Source organism: Rhipicephalus microplus, chromosome 4, assembly GCF_043290135.1.
Source record: "Rhipicephalus microplus isolate Deutch F79 chromosome 4, USDA_Rmic, whole genome shotgun sequence".
NCBI lineage: Eukaryota > Metazoa > Arthropoda > Arachnida > Ixodida > Ixodidae > Rhipicephalus > Rhipicephalus microplus.
In genome coordinates, this window is record NC_134703.1 from 108,311,147 (window position 1) to 108,332,116 (window position 20,970).

Genomic DNA, 20,970 nt, shown 5'->3' on the forward strand with positions numbered 1-20,970 from the left:
ATACGATCTATAAACATCATTCACTAGCTCACCCGACAAGACTTCGTACGCGTTCATAATGACAAATTGGGCGCAGTGTTATGGGTGTACATTGTCGGTGAATATTCGTTCTTGGCTCAAAACTGTCACAGGTGGCGTTGGCATACTTCGTGCGCATCCTGGCGCGACTGTTCTCGGTAGTGGCCCTGTTCCCGATTATCGAGCAGTTTGGCTACCCCGTGTCGTGGCGCCAGGCTGTGGTTACGGTGTGGATGGGGCTCAAAGGACCGCTGAACATCACCGTCGTCACCTTCCTCTACCACCATCAGTCGACTATCAACGTTGAATACGTCGGAGGGGTAAGCTACCGATGGAATGACATTAAAACAGTTGGGAAGAATTCAGGATAACATTTTTTGAGATAGTTGCTCGGTATTGATGAAAAATGTCTTGTGTGCTAACATAGATGCAAGAGAGAAGTAAGAACACAAACGCCAAGAACAAAAACTCGCCAATGCTTTTACGCTGGAATGGAATGGCTTGTTTCAAGTTTGTTTCTGGAAACACAGTGATGCCAGTTTTTCTTTTCTTTTTTTAGAAGAAGAGGTACGTCCTTGTGTTATACAAACTACATCTACGCTCATGGCGCTTACGAGCTGTCTTGACTGGTTTGCATATACCAAAAATGTCGTTTTCACAGAAACTCGTAGAGCATGGCTCACTTCTACAGTGATTAAGCGCGAAAGTATGCGAATCTGTTTGAACGTAAACAGATGTCTGTAACACACTTTGTCAGAACATTGCAGACAGGGCGAAGAATGCACACGACACAGAGCTATATCATGTGTGTACTTCTTTTCGCTATCTGCGTTGTTCTGCCCCAACGTTCATGAACCAATTAGCCCACCTAGGAATCCGCCTGTATAGTTATACGCATCGACGTTACACTCGAAAAAGGGATGTATGGAGATAAGATGGGGCTTTAAAACCGTTGGAAGCGAAAGCACAGAAAGAGATGAAGAACACGACGAGACAAGCTGGCACTTACAACTGATCAAAGTATGCTTGAAAGGAACACTTATACCCGCCGGCAACCACTTTGCGCATGCGTGAAGCAGCCATGCTTTATATACGTAAAACTTAATCTTAACGAGTTATCACGGCGTCTAGAAAGTTAATCTCCTACTGGTTTGTTTCTCACTGTTTTTTTACCCATTGCGACATGTACGAAGTCATCATCATCATAATCATCAGCCTGACTACGTCCACTGCAGGACAAAGGCCTCTCCCATGTTCCGCCAGTTAACCCGGTCCTGTGCTTGCTGCTGCCAATTTATACCCGCAAACTTTTTAATCTCGTCTGCCCACCTAAACTTCTGTCTCCCCCTAACCCGCTTCCCTTCTCTGGGAATCCAGTTAGTTACCCTCATTGACCAGCGGTTATCCTGTCTACGCGCTACATGCCCGGCCCATGTCCATTTCCTCTTCTTTATTTCAACTATGATATCCTTAACCCCCGTTTGTCCCCTAATCCACTCTGCTCTCGTCTTGTCTCTTAAGGTTACACCTACCATTTTTCTTTCCGTTGCTCGCTGCGTCGTCCTCAATTTAAGCTGAAGCCTCTTTCTAAGTCTCTAGGTTTCTGCTCCGTAGCTAAGTACCGGCAAGATACAGCTGTTATATACCTTCCTCTTGAGGGATAGTGGCAATCTACCTGTCATAATTTGAGAGTGCTTTCCGAATGTGCTCCACCCCATTCTTATTTTTCTAGTTACTTCAATCTCGTGGTTAGGCTCTGCGGTTATTACCTGCCCTAAGTAGACATAGTCTTTTACAACTTCAAGTTGTAACCTATCTCGAAGCGCTGCTCTTTTCCGAGGTTGTTGTACATTACTTTCGTTTTCTGCAGATTAATTTTAAGACTCACCTTTCTGCTCTCCTTGTCTAACTCCGTAATCATGAGTTGCAGTTCGTCCCCTGAGTTACTCAGATATGCAATGTCATCGGCGAAGCGCAGGGTACTAAGGTATTCTCCATTAATTGTTATCCCTAACTGTTCCCATTCTAGGCTTCTGAAAACCTCCTGTAAGCACGCGGTAAATAGCATAGGGGAGATTGTGTCCCCCTGCCTTACACCCTTCTTGATTGGTATTCTGTTGCTTTTTTTATGAAGCACTATGGTAGCAGTTGATCCCCTGTAAATTTCTTCCAGAATGTTTAAATATACTTCATCTACGCCCTGATTCCGCAGTGTCTGCATGACGGCTGATATTTCTACTGAATCAAATGCCTTCTCGTAATCTATGAAGACTATGTATAGTGGTTGGTTATACTCTGAGCATTTCTCTATTACCTGGTTGATAGTATGAATGTGGTCAATTGTTGAGTAGCCTGTTCGAAATCCTGCTTGTTCCTTTGGTTGATTGAATTCTAATGTTTTCTTTACTCTGTTAGCAATTACCTTTGTAAATAGCTTGTGTACTACAGAGAGCAAGCTGATCGGCCTGTAATTCTTCATGTCCTTGTCATTCCCTTTCTTATGTATTAAGATGATGTTAGCGTTCTTCCAAGACTCTAGTACCCTTCCCGTCAGGAGACACCTCGTAAACAGGGTGGCTAGTTTTTCTAACACAATCTGTCCTCCATCTTTCAGCAGATATGATGTTACCTGATTCTCACCAGCAGCTTTGCCGCTTTGCATGCTTTCCAAAGCTTTTCTGACTTCTTCTATTATTACTGGTGGGGTGTCATCCGGGTTACTGCTAGTTCTTATAGTATTAAGGTCGTGGTTGTCTCGGCTACTGTACAGATCTCTGTAAAACTCCTCCGCTATTTTAGCTATCCTATCCTTATTGGTAGTTATTTTGCCTTCTTTGTCCCTTAGTGCATACATCCAACTTTTGCCTATCCCAAGTTTCCTCTTCACTGCTTTGACGCTTCCTCCGTTTTTCAGAGCGTGTTCAATTTTCTCCATGTTATACCTTCTTACATCGCATACTTTATGTCTATTAATCAGCTTCGAAAGCTCTGCCAGTTCTATTTTGTCTGTTGTACTTGACACTTTCATGCTTTGACGCTTCTTAATTAGGTTCTTCGTTTCCTGGGAAAGCTTGCCAGTGTCCTGTCTAACTACCCTGCCACCAACTTCCACTGCACACTCCGTAATGATACTCGTCAGATTATCATTCATTGTATCTACGCTAAGGTTGGTTTCCTCACTAAGAGCCGAGTGTCTGTTCTGCAGCGACACTCCGAAATCCTGTACTTTCCCTCTCAGTGCTAGCTCATTGATTGGCTTCTTGCGTATCAGTTTCTGTCGTTCCTTCTTCAAGTCTAGGCGAATTCGAGACCGTATCATTCTATGGTCACTGCATCGTACCTTGCCAACCACTTCCACATCCTGCACGATTCCTGGGTGTGCAGTCATTATAAAGTCAATTTCGTTCTTATTTTCGTCATTAGGGCTCCTCCATATCCACTTGCGGTTTTCTCGTTTGCGGTAGAAGGTATTCAAAATCCGCAAATTATTGCGTTCTGCGAATTTTACTAGTAGCTCTACTCTGGTGTTTCTAGTGCCGATGCCATAATCTCCTACTGCCTGGTCTCCAGCCTGCTTCTTCCCTACCTTTGCATTAAAGTCGCCCATCACTGTAGTATACGGTGTTTTTACCTTACTCATTGCCGATTCCACGTCTTCATAGAAGCTTTCAACTGAAGCGTCATCATGGCTGGATGTAGGCGCGTAAGCCTGTACTACCTTCATCTTGTATCTTTTATTCAGTTTAATTACAATATCAACCACCCTTTCATTAATGCTATATTATTCCTCTAAGTTGCCAGCTATGTTTCTGTGAATTAGGAACCCCACTTCCAGTTCTCTTCTGTCTGCCAAGCCCCGATAGCAAAGAACGTGCCCATTCTGTAGCACAGTATAGGCCTCATCTGTCCTCCTAACCTCACTGAGCCCTATTATATCCCATTTAACACCCTCTAGCTCCTCGAATAGTACAGATAGACTTCACTCACTAGATAAGGTTCTAGCGTTAAACGTTGCCATGTTCAGGTTTCAATGGCGGCCTGTAGTCGAGAGATTCTTAGCACCCTCTGCTGCATTGCAGATCTGACCGCCACCATGGTCAGTTGCTTCGCAGCTGCTGGGAACTGAGGGCCGTGAGTTATTTGACGTATGCATGTGGGAGGTAGTGGCCAGATACAGCACCAGGTTGGCCAATCCTTCTCTGGTGAGGGAGTGCGTTCCCGGCGGTGGTTACCGGTGAGCCCGCACCCCAGGCCTCTTAATGCTGTTCCATCAACACGCGGATTTCTTTTTAGATGCGGAGCATCTTATACTCGCGCCTTGTAGTGCGCCGTCCGCACCGCTTCTCGAACATTCGACAGCTGACGGGCGCGCATGCGCCGTCGCGCCGTCGCCCACTCTTCCACCATCTGTGCATCCCTTCCTCCTCTACACACCGCGCGCGCTTCACTCCTCCACCATCTGTGCACCCTTCCTCCTCTACACACCGCGTTCGACATCTACAATTCTCCTGATTCTCCAGTGGACGCGCATGTGGCGTCGCGCTTCGAGAACATTCAACAGCTGACATTGCATGCGCCGTCGTGCTGTATATATACTCAAGGTCGGCGCTCGCTCGCTCAGTTGCCGCTCGTCGGTTGGTTTGTACGGCGCGTCGACGTCCAAGGTCGCGGTGAAATGAATTCCAACGAATCCACAAACACAATGATCGACGTCCCTTCGACCAGCGCCGCCCTTTCGCATACGTGTGTACGTGTTCACTCATTTAACACCCCCTCCTACAACCACGTTAACCAATTTAGCCATCGACCCAAGTAAGTCGCAATTTAACACCCCATTTCACAACAACGTTAACCAATTTAGCCATCGACCCAAGTAAGTCGCACTTTAACACCCCGTTAACCAATTATATGGTCCGCATCCTCCTCAGTGTTCCCCCGAGGGAAGCTGCGGGCATTTTTCTTTTCGGTTGGGAACTGCGCGGCACCGGGATTTTAACCACGGACCTCTTGCATGCGAGGCGGATGCTCTAACCACTACGCCATCGCCGCACCCCAAGTAGCCCAGTTCATTGCCGTGGTACATGAAAACTTTAGTCGCATGAAAGACGTTATCGAAACGTTTCGGGTAAAGCAGAGGCTTCTCACAGAGTTTACGTAGACGGGGAGGACACAGAGCAGAGAGTTCGTTTGTTCACGAGAATGGTGCGAAAAAAGCTTGCTCAAAGATCTTCAACAGTACGAACGATCACAATTTTCCACGCGTTTTGATCGTAACGCGTGTTATGATATGACACAATAGCGGGTTTCTCCTTGCATTATCTTCACCACTGTGTATGGCTTTGAACGGGAGATTGTGCCTACTAGACCTAGTACTTCTTTTTTTCTTTTTGCAGACGTTTCCATACATCGTTTGCGACATACTCCTGGGCCAGTTGATAAACGTCACTTTCCTCGAATTAATCTTTAGGACTCTCGGTAAGAAATATTTACGAAGTTGTGTCAGTTACTGCAAGCCAATGCTACAACTGTTAAAATAAGGAGTTGAAGTTCTGAATGCCTGTTTCTGCTTGCTAGATATAGAAGCTGGATATAGCTAAATGTATACGTACAGCCTCTACGGCGATACCATGGTATCAGTGGCATAGAGGGAAGACGTACTGCTTCTTGAATGTATACGACCATATCTCGGAGACGCTGTGTGCTAAGTATGCGCGTTGTGGTCCACAACATTATTGCAGCTTTTGTAAGCTGATGTAAGGGTGCCAGTAACGGTGCACGCATTTTTTTAAATGCGCATGCATTCTTTAGTCGGGCTATGCCAGGCGTCCGACGGGATCCGTCCACCACCCTCTCGTATATCAACAGCTGCGGATGCGCGCGCTTGTACTGGCCCCTAGCAACCAGAACATGTGGTGCGAGGAAGTGTAGGAGAGGGTAGGTGCAGTGCTTCGCCGCTCCGTCTATCCCCGTTCACTCTTTCGTCTCCCTGCGCCCCACTTTCCCGTCTGCTCACGCCTCACTCTCGACCGTTCGCTGGCTGGGCGCCTCGAGAGAATATTCAGAAATGTGGGCTCGAGACGTCGCTGTGAAGCGCCGACGTCGATCGGAGAACGCTTGTTGTTTTGTTCACAGTATTTTTTAACGTGCACGCTATACTTTCTTGGCACTGAAGGGAAAGCTACGGAGGTGGAGCTTCTGCACCTGTAGCACTACGTGAAGTAGTCCGTTTTGGCACGGGTCTCGTAACGTAGAAAGAGACGGGGGTGCACCATCAGCGTTTCATGTAGACGCAGACACCACTGAGCGTTTGAGTTGCACGTAAAAAAGGCGGGACGTTCTTATGCATTCAAATACGCGAAGTCACAACAGATAGTTGAAAAGAAATATGGATATCTTACTGGTATGTGCTGCGTCCTGTCTCAAATAGCTCCACGTAGAAAATAAAGGAGGGGGAACATTCATATTTCACGTTTAAAATACGGGTGCTACTTTGGAACTTCCTTCATTGGCGGTGAGATGGACGCGATTTGGCTCCGTAGCTTTCCCTTCAGTGCCCAAAAATTGTTCACAACGCGGTTCTCGCTACAGAAAAACGCCCCGTGCCGCGTACGGCCCTATTGGCTGCACGCTGTACGAAAAAAATGAAAACACATTTTTCTAACATTGGGTTCTAACGCGCGAAACACTGTTACAGACGCTGCGTAATGCATTCGCATTTCCTCACGATTCCCTTAGGGAAAGTGGGGCAGTTTTTTTTTAAACTTCTTTGGTGTGCAATTACATGAGACTATTTTTGCTGCATGTTCGCTCTACAAAAAATCTCGCGTGCACACGCTCGCACACATGCACACACACGTAACATTTTTCCGCCCCAGAATTGTGCCCATGTGTGGCGCACTCCATCATGAACACTTTTTTCTTTGGTGAATATACAATTGTCGCAAAATTATACCTAAATGTGAGGGTGGTGCGTCCAGCGTATTTTGTTGTCGGCGTACTCGCTGCTTCATATTAAAGCAGCTACATCTGTGACGTGTTCAATGTGCCATTGCGAGTTTTAAAACAGCGAATGCACAGATAGCGTTCGTTGCCGTCGCCCTGTATTTCGGTCATTTAATGGGGGCCAGAACGAGGATATCGTAGGAAGCATACGTAGGGGCGGGAAACCATAACGCAAAGCTTTGCGTACGCGATTCTAAATCTCCGTAATTTTAAGATCACAGCACGCTTCGTGCTGGCGTTTGTCACTACTGCACATGCATACATCCACGTGTAATGACGAAAATAAAAACCGTAACCAAAAAAAAACCACTATATTTGCGGTTCTTTATTTTTAAACAGCCTAATAAATATTCATTTGTACGGTATGGTAATACACCGTCGGTAACTGGCGCTTCTAGCTCAAGATAAGCGCATGCGGTTTCAACGCCTCCCAACGCTTAGGACACCCACTTTGTCATCGCTACGGTGCTCCGCTTGCGATTCGCAGGAGTACTGGAGGTGTCCGAGATTGAACAGCGCACCATGTCGAGCGCCGTGACGTACCTGAAGGACCACGTGATGGTGTCCAGTCGAGTCCAGGAGGCCGACTCGTACTTCCGGCCGGTCGACTGGAAGTGGGTCCTGCGCCACACCATCATCCAGAATCCGTTCGAGTCGGGACACAAACCGTGGGTAAGTGGACCTGCACCCATAATCGCTTAGATTTTACGTCCAAAAACCACGGTATGCTTACGGCGAACGTCGTGGCGGAGAGCTCAGGAAACTTGGATAACCTCCATGGGGTTCTTTAACGTGCACCTAAATTAAGTACAAGGGCTTGTAGCGTTGCGCATCCGTAGAGATGCGGCTGCCTTGGCCAGGATTTGAACCCGCGACCTTCTGGTCAGCAGTCGAGCACTGTAATAACTGGCCACCGTGGCGCTTACACAAACTTACAGAGAAATAAAGAAAACTACTAAGCTGAACAGAAAGTGCAAATAGGCGTAACGCTACCGAGAACCTTTATATATCGGCTTTTTACCAGCAGTACACCACCAGGCCTGTGCGGAATGCGCCCCACAGTGACAGCGAAAGCTGAAAGAGCGGCCTTTCAAAGCCTTTTTTAAGGGGAGATGCTACTCGAAGACACTTTTTTTTAATATTCACCCTAGAGCAATGGAGCTGACTCCTCAGAGACATTTCTCTCCCAAAGAGGGACATGAAACGCTTTCCAAACTTCTGCTCCATCTGGCAGAGCCTTGTGCCAGCTGCAAGATAGAAAGAAGTTCGACAGGACTGTGAAATCCAAACTAAGTCCAGCGTCATGCCATTTTGCAGCCGTGTTTGTGCCACATACCGTCCTACATAATGGCAATGTCGTCCCTGCTAAGTTCTGTCAGTGCGAGCTCTTTCGACCTCTCAAGATTGGCGCTGACGTTATACATTGCCGCATCATGAACTTTTAGGCTAACGGGTGTGAATGACTTTTGATGCATTGGCTTTTGCAAGCCAACAACTGCCGCAAATCGGACCAGCTGCTCGTAGCCTATTCCTACAGAGCGCGCCGCACAACGGCTGTCACCTGCGAGCAATGCCTTTTTTCATTCATAACGGAGATAGCTATACGAGAAAAGCATTTTTCAGCTGCACTGCTCGACAAGACATGGACCCCGCAAATAGGTTTCTTAGCACATACAGGCGCGCAGCGGCCAATGGCGCTCCCCGATTGGTACCACGTGATAAGCCAGTCGCGGAGCTCGAAGAACGCGCAGAAGAGTGCTTCTTTTTATTATTTCTTGCGCTGCATCAGTGAGAGAAACTGTTGTTATTTGAAGAGTGAGGCTCGACTCTTCGACTCACGTGATCAACAATGGCGAGCGGTGGTGCGTTATTGGCGGCAAGGTGCTCGAAGACTGCACACTTTCGACCTTTTAACAGGCACGTTGTGCTCATTAAATGCAATTTTAAAGCATTTCCAGTTAAGTCTCGACCTGTGTTATTGTTTCCATAACAGTAGAGGTACTAATCTTATCAAAACAGGTTGAAATAAAGAATCAGTAATTTTGAAAAAAAAACTCGCGTTTTTCGACCCGCATCTCCCCTTAAACACTGTTTGAGTGAGTGCTATAAGCGCATTTGCAAGGTACCCACTGCACCATAAATCATAATTTTTGTGTAGTTGAAAGGCATTCATCATGCAATCCTTCGGCACTCTTCGGAGAAGCGTCATACCCGCTGCACACTTCAAGGAATTTTGGGCAGTTTTTTTATGCTGTGGATGACGACGATGAAGAATTATGCCTAGCAATATGGTAATGGGTTCTACCATTCGACGACCTGCTCGTTACGCATTTCGCATTGCGTGACGTCTGGCTGTTCTTTTGCTGGTCTAAAGCGCCTTATTAGTAATTGCATGCAATAATGAGATTCCTTTCCTGGTACGAAGCCTCCCTAGGGTCAGTTTGGAACGTAGTGCCAAGCACTGGCGTAGCTCAGTGGTATGATAGCGGGTTGGCACGCAGGTGATCCGGGTTGGAATCCCATTGTGTCCTTGGTGTTTTAGGGGCGAAGCTCCTTTTAGTTTAACTTGTCCTGCGTGTCACGTAACCGAGAGAAGAAGAGACCAGAAAGAAAAAAAGGCAGTATCTCCCGGACAGCATAATAGATGGCACTGTCTCAGAAGTACATACAAACTGCAGGTAAGTGAAGACATTCTAGATGGAGCCGTACCGCTACTCTCCGATTGGCTGTTGCGCGGGTTTTACGTGGGTGCGCAAGGAAGAAGTGCCTTCCTCAGCCTCCTGAATAGTCACCGTACGTGGCGGATTGTTGGTGGGACATGGACGAAGCAGAGCGGTGGGCACGTTGAAGACGCTTGCACACGGCTTCCTTGGCTCGCGTCTCGTCGGCATTACCCGCGCGCCGCCTGTATCCTCGAACGCGATCAGACGCATGGACGGACGGACGTTTCGCCCCACTCATCATCATTCACTTTATGGATATTCTCTGACTTTTTTTGCTTAGTTTTTTGCTCGTTTTGCCCGATAGCGGTTACGGGCACCAGCGGCAGCAACGCTGGCGGACAGCTATGGCACACGCCACCGTTGTTGTGATCTCGTAACAACCTTAGCACTAAAAAATACCTTTCTAGAACAAGCAACTGCTGACCGCGGACAATCGTACAGCAACCCCATTACACCAGGTGATATCGGTGATGCCTGCTTTACCAATGTGAGGATTGGCACAAGTGCAGTTTTTTTTATTGCGATAGCAATTATGTGGACACTCTTGGCTAGATTTTGCCGCCGGCGTCGGCGTCACCGTCACTCACCGTATATGTATAGGTATATATATATATATATATATATATACATATATGAAAATGCAAGAAAGGAAAAAAAAAACTAAGAAAAAGACTTTGGCGCGCGGAATCAAACTTTCAACCTCTTCGCGGTGAGTGCGAGGCGTTAACCACTGAGCCACTGGGTGGCACGTCCTTCAACGTGCAAACAGAAAGCTATTTATATCTGCCACTTACCGCTGGTGATGAGCATCTCGGAGGAGAACTATCCTGTTCTCAACATTAACAAGAAGATGGCGCAATGAGCGTGCGGTAACGCACGGCGTTATCTCCCACGCGTACTTTGCCTCCGGAGAGGAGAGGGTGGTCGTATAGCCGCTGAACGCACACTCGCGTGCCCTTATCTCGCGGTTGGGAGCATCTTATGTCTTGGCTGTCCTTAAGCTTCTACCGGAACACTTCTTTTGTATAATAGTTACCGGTCGCACAACGGTCACTGAAATCGTTGCACAGTCTCCGTTTGCAAAAAGAGAACGCTTTTCAGACTCAGCGAAGTAACAAATCAGACGCTTGGTCACGTTCATCTGTACCTGTGAGTACGTGTCGTGCGTTATTTGTGCGTGAGAAAGGCGGGGAACACTTAGATCTGCTTGCCATTCTGCGCGTGACCTTCCAATTTGTTGCTATCGCGTTCATTGCTTCGCGTTTGCGGCAAAGCTGTGACTTTTGCGGTTGTGCCTTGGAACTGCGAACGTCTTCGACAAATGGGCACTCAGATGATTGATGCTATGTGCGCAATGATGGAATAGTCTCGTCGATAACACACTACGCTGCGCTGAGCTTCGTCTAGGTGTAGGTAGGCACCGCTGGTAGCACTGTGTGGTGGCCGTGTGGCCGTGTGTGTGCTCAAGGGTGTAGTGTATTAGTAGAAGTGCTAGTTGTAGCAGTGTCTTTATATTTCTTGAAATACAAGAGAAAGGAACGGAGGCAAAAGACGTTTCATACGCCTTACGAGCGTTCGCACCTAAAGTTGATCACAGATAACACATTTCTTGTATATACAGTCGAAACCAGTTGTTGTTATAACTCTAGGATATCCAACTAGGATATCTATCTTGGTAGGAAGCGCAGCAACTCTTACACAGAACACACAACACAAGTGTTCTGTGTAGTAGTTGCTGCGCTTCCTACCAAGATGGATTCCTACCAACTGTCCCGATACAATTGTTTATTGGGATGTCTACTTATTCTTATAATCAAGTGCCATGAGAATGTCATTTTTATAACCAGTAATTGTTATAGATGGGTTACGCAAGATGAAGCAAAAATACAATATTGCATGGTGTTGTGAAGAAACCCGAATGTCGGATGAAATATGCTCACGGACATCGCTGATAAGGACAAAACACACGCCGAATTCTGGACGTACATCACTGTAAGGCTTGTGGGCCACCACAAGTTTTATAGAGCTTTTGTATGACAATATCTGAATTTTCGACGCTGAAAGTCTTCCAACTCTCTATTTTCGATTAAAATTGTGCATCCAAAAGTATGCACAGAAGCCGCCGCCACTCATGCGCTGTAACGCATTTTGAATTAGATTTACCGATATACTATAGCGCTGTGCAGCGAAGCATACCACAAAATCGACGTTGGGGTTGCGGGCGGGTTTTAAGTTGCTTGAATTTCTCGTTTTCTCCTCTCAAAGATCTAGTGGTTCATTACCTTCGGGCACGGACAATCAACTGCTAAAGTTATTTAGAAAAATTATATTCTTAAAACTTTTGTTGTTATTAGTGGGTTACGCGCAAACAAAGTTTTGCGTATCTTGTATGCACATAAGTGCAAATAAAAGAGTTGCAAAGAAGTACTGCAATCAAAACAAACAATTCAATATTAGTAACCACATGGGAAATAAAATAACTGTTATAAAAAGGACAACGACCTAATTTTCAAACACTAGCGAAAATTTCATAGTGCGATCTTTCTACAACCTTTGCGCAATATTGGCTAGCGGTGATAAGTTGTTTTTTAACAAATTTTAAACTTCTTTTAAATATCCCTGTGTTAACGTCCAACAAGAATATATGAATACTTAACTAATCATATTCATGGGTAATGTACCGTCTGGCTTTCATAATTTCTCCCGGTTATGGGTACACACTGTGAATTTCTTCTAGCCAAAAACGTTAATTTTTTTATTTTTGGTTCATACAATTCATTTCTGAGTACTTTTTAAAGCAGTTTAAATATATATTTAGTTTACACTTAACATTTCATCTTTACAAAAAAGCACGGAAGTGCTCCATCAGTGGTGAGTTTTTGTAACAACAAAGCATTTTTTTTGTATCATGGTAAGGTTACTGTATTTTTTTTCATCCCCCACACTTGTACATAAAAACAAAGTGTCGAATAAAAGAACGGCATTGTATAACTTTTTTGAACTGCAGACGAATAAGGGAACCAATCATGTACTGCCATTTTACCCTTCCCGCGTATTTTCCAACTAAATGATTAAGGTCGACGGTCTTCCCGGATCTATACCCCAAGGAATTTGTAATGTTTATTACATTTAATAGTGTTCCACTCAAAGCTTATCTTTGTCATAATGCACATGTTTATTTATTGGACGAAATAAATGTAATCTTCTCGGCGTTTAAAATTGTTTTGTTTAGGTCAAGTTGAGAATGAGGTCATACACCAATTTACATTTGTTTATGGCGTTTCTAAGTGACCTGGTGTAAAAAAAGATACGTTCGTTTAAACTCAATGAACTATAAGAGGGCGTGTATACATACAATATTATTGAAAAAAAAAGCAGAAAGAGCTAATGACCCATTATAGAACCTTGTGAAACCACTGGGTCAACTGATGCTTACTTGATGCAGCTGTTTTAATTTGTACAAGTTGGTACTAGTTATGCGAATAGTTTTCTAAAATGGGTGATACTCCGTATGCCATACGGTGACAGCTTCCGTAATATGTCACGTTGTATCGAGTCAAAAGCTTCCAGCGAAAAGACCAAGCACATTTTTTTTATTTTCACGTTTTCAAGTATTCAATCTTGATTATTAAAAATGGAATAATTTCTCATTGCTTTTTCAGCGGATTTATTTTTCCGAAAGCCATATTGACATGCTGTGATTACGCTACATTTACTTGAAAAGGACAACACGCTGTCGTGAGTGACGCCTCCAAAAGCTTAGATAATATAGCGAGTGTGGATACTGGTCTATAATTTGACATGTTATTTAGTCCATTACTTTTATAAACTGGGGCTATTCTTGCAACGTTTAATCGTGTGGGGAACACGTCTGTTGTCAGTACTGAATTTACTACGTAAGCACGCACTACGAATAATAATGAAAATGCCAGCTTCAGTTCAGCTGCAATAAACTAATCTATCATACCTAGCGCCACAATGATCATAAGTTTATTTACTACTCTAGGCATCTGGGCACTGTCAGTGGAAAGCACTAATATGCAGTTATGCGTTTTGTGCATCTATACAGTTTTGGTCGTACCTGTGCAATCTTGACTTGAACACCTACATCAGAGCCAACATTGACTTTAGAGGCCATACTTGCAGTGACGTAATGTGGTTATCGCGAGCTTGCTCATAGCAGTTGTTATGCTAAATGAGTACAAGTGATGTCAGGCTTTATTCTGTAGCAATTTGGCGATACAGGTATGTAGGGGGTGCACGCTGAAAATAATTCACCATATTGTTGTACCTTAATTACAAATCTGGCGAGCTCGTTTATCCGGGTACAACGATCGCGCATTTATGCGGAAATGTGCGCGACCATTTTTTTTTGTAATGAAAATGACAGAATAAGTTAGTTGGTGTGGATAACATTCGACACAAGTTGCGGTTCACCTTACGTAGCAGCACCCGCACGAAAATTCAAGAATGGAATAAATATGAATCTAGTAGACAACGGCAACCGCGCGTATCATAAAAGAATCGCAAGAAAAACAAAACGCGGCATTGTCATCCCAGTTATAACTTTCGATTTCGTAACCAAAGCATTGAAAGGAAGTTCAGCCACAATGTGAAACATCGACATCGTTATAGTCAATGCACGATGACAACAAACCAAGAGGTCATATCAATTAATAATATGTCGCTTCATTTATGGGGTTTTGCGTGCCCAAACTAGGGTTTGACTACGAGGCATACTTTTGCGGGGAACAGGAGAGCGAATATGACCACCGTGGTCTTGTTAGCGCTTGCCCATATTGAAGCGCGCGAACGCTTTTGTGTATTCTCATTCGAATGTAACAGCCGGAACCGTGTTACCGTGAGTTCTTACTCCGCAGTATCATGCCCTAGCCACATAGTTCACACGGCACTTCAGAATCTATACATAAATCTATACATGCGTACTAGAGAGCTGTCACATCGAGCCTCAATTTTAAATGCCGTCACGCCATCTTGACCTTATGGCCTAATCAGGGCTATGCCATTATCAGCTGATGTAATTACCACCGTAAGAGCATAATCTTTGCATTCTAGGCGTCGTCATGCACAGTCATGGTGACTGGTGCTATTGCTGCAGTTTTTTTATCTTTTGGGAGGCACAATTTATGGTACCTTTTGTTTTTCTTTCCGAAACTTGTGGTCGCTTCGCATTGAGCACCAGAGAAAAAAAAGTGTTTGTATTAGTTTGGTCTTCTAGAACGTTTCCCTTTATATCAAGGAAAGTCAAGCGTACTCAGCAAAGATCCAATTAGAGCTTTGGTTTAGGTGCTCAAGGCATTACTAGATGGGAGAGTCTCAGAAGTAATTTTGCTGTACTAAGAAAAAAAATTAGTGCGAACGCTCTGTAAAGAAAAGCAAAAGTGTCGGCTTCCAATTTGGCGGCAATATCGCACATTTTATGCTCCCACTTCCGTGTTTTGTCGAGAGGAAAAAAGCTTGCGGCGAGGTTACGCCTTTACTCTGCGTACGGCGAGAACACTTGGACGTAACCGTGTTGTGGATCACTGACGTGAGGATTAGAGACAATGCTCGACATGCAACAATATGGAGCTTTCGTGCGCTTCGACGTATGAAGGAAAGCACTAAAGCGCACACCTCTTCTTTCAATCGCAGTTGAAGCTTGACGCGAGAAGAAGACCGAGCGCGCGGGAAGCCCAGACAAAGGCGGAACACTTTGCCGTTGAAAACGTGCTCAGAATCGAGCAGGTGAGTGGAATGCCATTAATTTTCCCAAAAAGAGGGAACTCTATCATTGACCCGTATGGTTATGTTTTCGTGCAGGTGAGCTATTCGAGGCAGTACCGAGAAGGGATGATCCAGAAGAGCACCATGATGACTCTGCTGGCTGCTCTGCAGTACCCGTTCGACAAGAAAGTGTGAGTGAGCACCTCGGCTTAGATGCCAGCTAGCTATATTGTCGTGGAAGACTAAGCACGTGGATGTAGATTGGCGAGAATGCTGTGGCATATTGTGCCTTTCGATGCTTTTGTGCCTATTGCGTGTGGAGCCAGCAAGCCCACTCATTTGTTCAGTAATTCTGAGTCAGTATCTGACTATCTAATATATAGCATAACAGTAGTCAAATGTGCTTCTTATATTTGAGGAAACGGTGTGCCGACTCATTCCTGGTATGTTTAAGCCAATAGTTGCGTTTGCACTGTTTCTAATTGACTTAACAATACTGTAAACCAGGAGAAAAATGGTTGGGGGAAACCCATGCGTCCGCGTATAAAGGCGCTCCAGGAAAGAGACGGGAAACCAAGCTTTGGTGAGTGAGTGTGTTATATTTCATGGAAACGTTTTCTTCTTTTTAGTTGTTACATAAGCCAATCGACTCATTTAAATTCCCAGTGGGAGTCTAAGACAATTTAAAACAATGGTTGTTCAACTTGCCACACTGCTGAGTGTATACAAAATAGTGCGCATGATGCCACTGACAGTGGTTTATATTCCGTGGAGCTCGTTGCAGGTACATGGGCGCAGACACCATCGAATCGCTGATCGACATTCCCGATTGGATCAAATGGACGGTGAGGACTCTTTGAACCTCTTGAAATGGAAACACAAGGCGGCGCTAGCGAGTTTCTCGTGAAGTCACTGTTTTTTTAAATCTTCATACATGCAGAAGGAGCGCCTTTCAGTGTCCAGCTTTGGCGAGGATCTCATGGACGACACTGAGTCCATTCAGAGCCAGATGGAGCGCAACGTGCAGGAGCGCATCATCGACATGTTCGAGCACAAGTACTACGAGCTGGTCATCACCAGCACCACGCTCACCTTTCTCACGTGCCTGCTGGGAATGCTGATGAACACGCCACTTCCACCTAAGCCGCGCTCGGACGCCGTACTGGTCATCGAGGGTGTCTACATCATCCTTTTCGCCGCCGAGATTACCACCATGGTAAGCACATGCCCCGTCGAACGCGTAAGACGCCGTGGTGGGAGAGACCCCAATAATTGTTCAGGTTGTATAACAAATCGCAAAAAGATGAGTCGTTGCTAGCAGTGCTTGAGGAACGTAATGGCTTTGGTCGGATAAAACACAGTTCTCTGGGACCTGGTTGCTGACAGTCGTCAATCTCCGTTGTTCGTGAGTGGAACCAACTTAAGCATGCTCACGCCTTCAAGGCCCTGCAACACCTTTCTAAGTAGCCATTAAATGGATGCACTGAAGGAGCTTATTGCCTCCCGCATTCGCCACCAAAAAATTTCTTAGAAGCCCTCCTGTTCGAGCCGAGTTACAAAAAAATTGGCAGATCCCACGTACCTGGGAATCAACTTTATGCGGAGTACGCGAAGGGAAAGTGACCATGTTGCATTTTTTAAATTGAACGACACGTCATGACATGACGCTAAATATATGTACAAATGTTGCGCGCAGAGACATGTTGAAGAACTGCAGATGTTTATATAGCCAGTTTTCCACTTGCGCAACGATGTCAGCTGGAAATGTTTTTTAGCAACCCTAGAAGCCGATATGAAGCGCTGATGCTCGCGAAGATGCTTGCCCTTGACAGTGCTACATATACCAGTTTCAGCGCATGGCACCTCACCACAATTGACGTCAACCCGATGTGACGGCTGTATGAAAGGAGCACATATGTAATGTTTATAAAACTGCGTAGGCAGCACTGCAACCACTATTGACATTTCACGAAGATTAGCGTCTATTTGAAAAGTAGTTCTGAGACCTGGCGTAGCTCTGTGGTAGAATGCTCGGCTATCACGCAGAATTCTTGGCTTCAATTCCTGCTGGGACCCTGAAACTTATTATTTGCATTCGTCGAGTGGCCAACGCTGCCTATGTCAAGTTTTTCTTAACACTGACATTTATTCTATGCCTTCGTTGGGTCGACACTACAGATGTCGGGTATTGCTCAACTCTGGGTAAATACTAAGTTCCTGGGTAAATACTAAGTGTCAATCACTTGTGGCACATACCCGCTTACAAGCGGCACATACCCGCCCGTGGGTATGTGCCACTCTCTGGCGGGAAGTGTGTGACGACGCACACGACAGGATTGTGACATTATTCATGTCTTGACCAGTGCATCATTTTCGTCAAACTATCTTACCCTCCCATGCTAATTTTGGTTCACGCCAAGTAAAGGGGGTGACCACGAGAGCACCCAAGCGTAAGCACCTAGATAGATAGATAGATAGATAGATAGATAGATAGATAGATAGATAGATAGATAGATAGATAGATAGATAGATAGATAGTAGATAGATACGCTCAAAGTCACCGAAGTTCGCTAAGAAATGCTTCGCATTTATTTGCCGCAAGCCGCAATTGGACTCGACTCTTTCTCCTCTCATATCAACGATAGTACTGGAAGATGAGCAGAGAGGAATGACATGGGGATGAAAATACGTCACGCCCGCTTCGTGACCAGGAGAAGTTGGTCCTCTTTTCTTATGAATGCGTTTCTGCGTGATCACGCACGCGTACGCGTGGACAATTCCTGGTTTCCCCAGGTGGCCATAGTAATGACCGGGCGCTTGATGTTCAAATCAGCAAACGGCTGATACCAGGCATGGGACGCTGCGATTGTGAACCTTTAGTGTCATTTGTTCAAAAAAGAAAAAAAATATTTTGAACTAACTGATAGTTTGCTGTATATTTCAGGCCATGTGCAGCGCTTGGCACGCATGCTCTTGTGAACCTCGAATACCAATCGGCAGATTTTTTTTACCATGCTCAAAGAGTTCCAGGGCCGCTTCAACACCTACAGCATTCACTATGATGCTCAGTTGAATTTCTCATAATTTACTAGATTCTCGTAAAGATGTGTAACGTCCGAAGCTATCTATGTTGACAGTAGCCTGTTGTTTTTTTAGAAACTGATAAAAAATGTTTTAGATCAAAAAAACTAATTGGCGTAATGCTCACGAAATGCTACCATGCAGATAACGGCTTATGGGCACCGGTTCGTGCGGTTGGACAACTACAACAAACTGGACCTTGTGCTGGTGGCCACGTGCATCTTCGTGTTCGTCGCCCAGTTCACCATCTACTTCCTAGTTGCCACCCAGCACCAGTACCAGGCCATCCCCACGGCCATCTTCATCCTTGCCATGTCTGTGCGGCTGGTCCATGCCGTCAAGTACATCGAGGTACAGTGGTTGTTCACCTCAAACTGTACCTCGTTGTTACCTATGGCAAACACATCGCCATGACTTAGTAGCCATGGTGTTACGGAGCAGGGAAGGAGGTCCTAGTTTATATGCCTTGGCACTTTGCTCTTGGTAAAATGAAAATCAAATACAGAAAACGACTTTTCAATTGACCTTGAGAGGACATTGGAAGACACTTTCTGCCGACTAAACCTGATGCTATATATCTACGGTGAGGTTACTGATAGCCTAGTATGGCACAATCGGATGCGAATTTGTGCCTAAAATATTCCAGCGCTACTTTTGATGAAGACATCCCATAAATGCATGACAGGACAGGTACAGTCTCTGTCCATGTTTTGTTGATTGATTTGTGGGGTTTAACGTCCCAAAACCACTATATGATTATGAGAGACGCCGTAGTGGAGGGCTCCGGAAATTTTGACCACCTGGAGGTTCTTTAACGTGCGCCCAAATCTGAGCACACGGGCCTACAACATTTCCGCCTCCATCGGAAATGCAGCCGCCGCAGCCGGGAATCGAACCCGCGACCTGCGGGTCAGCAGCCGAGTACCTTAGCCACTAGACCACCGCGGCGGGGCTGTCCATGTTTTCTTAAATAATGGGAATTTCCTTCACTGATTTCAATGTCAGAGGTCGGTCAAAGTGAACACTTGGCACAACAACTACTAGGCGTGTGTTAGCACATATAATTCACGAAAAGCACACTCTATTATTGTTCTTTGACGTTGTGTAAACATTATCAACTTTTCCACCTTCCATGCAATGAGCTGTCAAACATCAACGTTGTTGGTACGAAACTGTTGGCCTTGCGGGTATTCAGGTGGTCCAGGACTGGTTGCTGGATGCGCTGCACCGGTACCTGGACAAAATAATTTACGCGGCGTACGAGACCTCACTGGCCATCATCACGGGCGAGGAAGAGGTGCAGCAGAACGTGTGGAAGTACGTGCCATCGTCCGACCTGGCCCTAGAAACGCGCAGCCGTGCCACCAACAACCGGCTCATCGTGCTGCGCAACCTGGTCGAGATCCAGTCGCGCTTCCCGGGCATCGCCGTCGCCTTCAAGAGTCGCCAGGCGGCGCAGACCATCTTGAATGACGTGTTGGCGCACGTGGCCGAGATGCAGCGCGACGGTTTCTTTACAGAAGAGCAGCACCGCGAGCTGTACCAGATGCTCAAGGACAAGATGATGGGCATCGTTTGCGCGCCCAACAGCTTGCCGGCGAGCTACAAGCCGATCGCCGTGCTGCGCGTCATTCCCTGGATCGGCTCTGACAGCGTTCGACAGTTCCTCGCTGTAAGTCAACGCGTCCGTTGGGAACTTCTAGCGTTACTGCAATAATTTCAGAGAAGTCAAGAGGTGCTGCTGAAATGATGCTCGTAAACTTGACTAGCTTTCCGGTTGGGATGCCAGCAAGCGTAGTAAACTGGGGCGTCCTAATACGGTTGGACGAATAATCAGGTACGATAAGAAAGGCCTATAAAACAAATGTTGACTGTTTACAAAACAGCCCTGGGATTCTCACAGTAAACGTATAGAAGTATCCTAGCATGTATAAAAATGTGCACTTCAGCGAGAGACAATGCGCACATAATTGGCACAATATGTTTTATTTGGACAGTGCCATTTTTTAACATAACTTCAAGTTTAACAGTAGTGGCATTGTGTGCCAATTGCAGAATAACCGGTCAGCTTCCGGGGAAGAAAGTACAGGAGCTCAATTCCACTTAATGGCGTGAACGGAAAACGCCTCTCATAACGGAAGTAAACAGTACAAAAGAAGCAGCATACACACAAAAAAGGAAAACCTGACAGCGCTAACATAACAGTGGTTTGTCTTGACAGTAAGATGGTCGTACACATAATATACATGGTTCGTAGTTTGCTCATATTACCACAGTTTATGTTTTTTATTTTGTTCTGGACTGCAAAAGTATATATTTCGTGGTTTCAACTAACAAACATTGTTTATAAGTCGGCCCTGCCACGGTAGTCCAGGGATTATGACACTTCACTGTTAAACCGAAGGTCGGAGGATGAAAT

General features: G+C 45.5%; 3 protein-coding genes across 5 annotated transcripts in view; 2 read left to right on the forward strand and 1 right to left on the reverse strand.

Annotated features, from left to right (window-relative positions):
- Positions 1-7,692, reverse strand: part of LOC142814566 (sperm-specific sodium:proton exchanger-like) — an 86,349-nt gene extending 78,657 nt beyond the window's left edge. For all 3 annotated transcript variants that reach the window (XM_075893478.1, XM_075893477.1, XM_075893476.1), the window contains exon 1: positions 7,564-7,692. The gene's annotated coding sequence lies outside the window, so the exon portion shown is untranslated. The remainder of the gene's footprint in view (positions 1-7,563) is intronic.
- LOC119172813 (uncharacterized) lies at positions 117-16,846 on the forward strand. Its single transcript, XM_037423959.2, has 7 exons — positions 117-338; positions 5,412-5,493; positions 7,508-7,692; positions 15,399-15,491; positions 15,567-15,661; positions 16,255-16,315; positions 16,411-16,846. Exons 1-7 carry the CDS (start codon positions 252-254, stop codon positions 16,786-16,788), a joined length of 981 nt encoding a protein of 326 aa, XP_037279856.2. The 5' UTR covers positions 117-251; the 3' UTR covers positions 16,789-16,846.
- Positions 16,847-18,689: 1,843 nt separating this feature from the next.
- Positions 18,690-20,970, forward strand: part of LOC142814403 (sperm-specific sodium:proton exchanger-like) — a 36,435-nt gene continuing 34,154 nt past the window's right edge. The window contains exons 1-2 of the mRNA XM_075893144.1: positions 18,690-18,902; positions 19,747-20,223. Coding sequence (XP_075749259.1) covers positions 18,690-18,902; positions 19,747-20,223 — 690 coding nt within the window. The remainder of the gene's footprint in view (positions 18,903-19,746; positions 20,224-20,970) is intronic.

What these genes read in the sequence shown, in the direction of transcription:
- LOC119172813 (XM_037423959.2), top strand. Translation starts at nt 252, where the DNA reads ATGGGGCTCAAAGGACCGCTGAACATCACCGTCGTCACCTTCCTCTAC. An exon ending in ATTAATCTTTAGGACTCTCG is followed by an intron (nt 5,494 to 7,507) that starts GTAAGAAATATT and finishes TGCGATTCGCAG; the next exon opens with GAGTACTGGAGGTGTCCGAG. An exon ending in AGTCGGGACACAAACCGTGG is followed by an intron (nt 7,693 to 15,398) that starts GTAAGTGGACCT and finishes TTTCAATCGCAG; the next exon opens with TTGAAGCTTGACGCGAGAAG.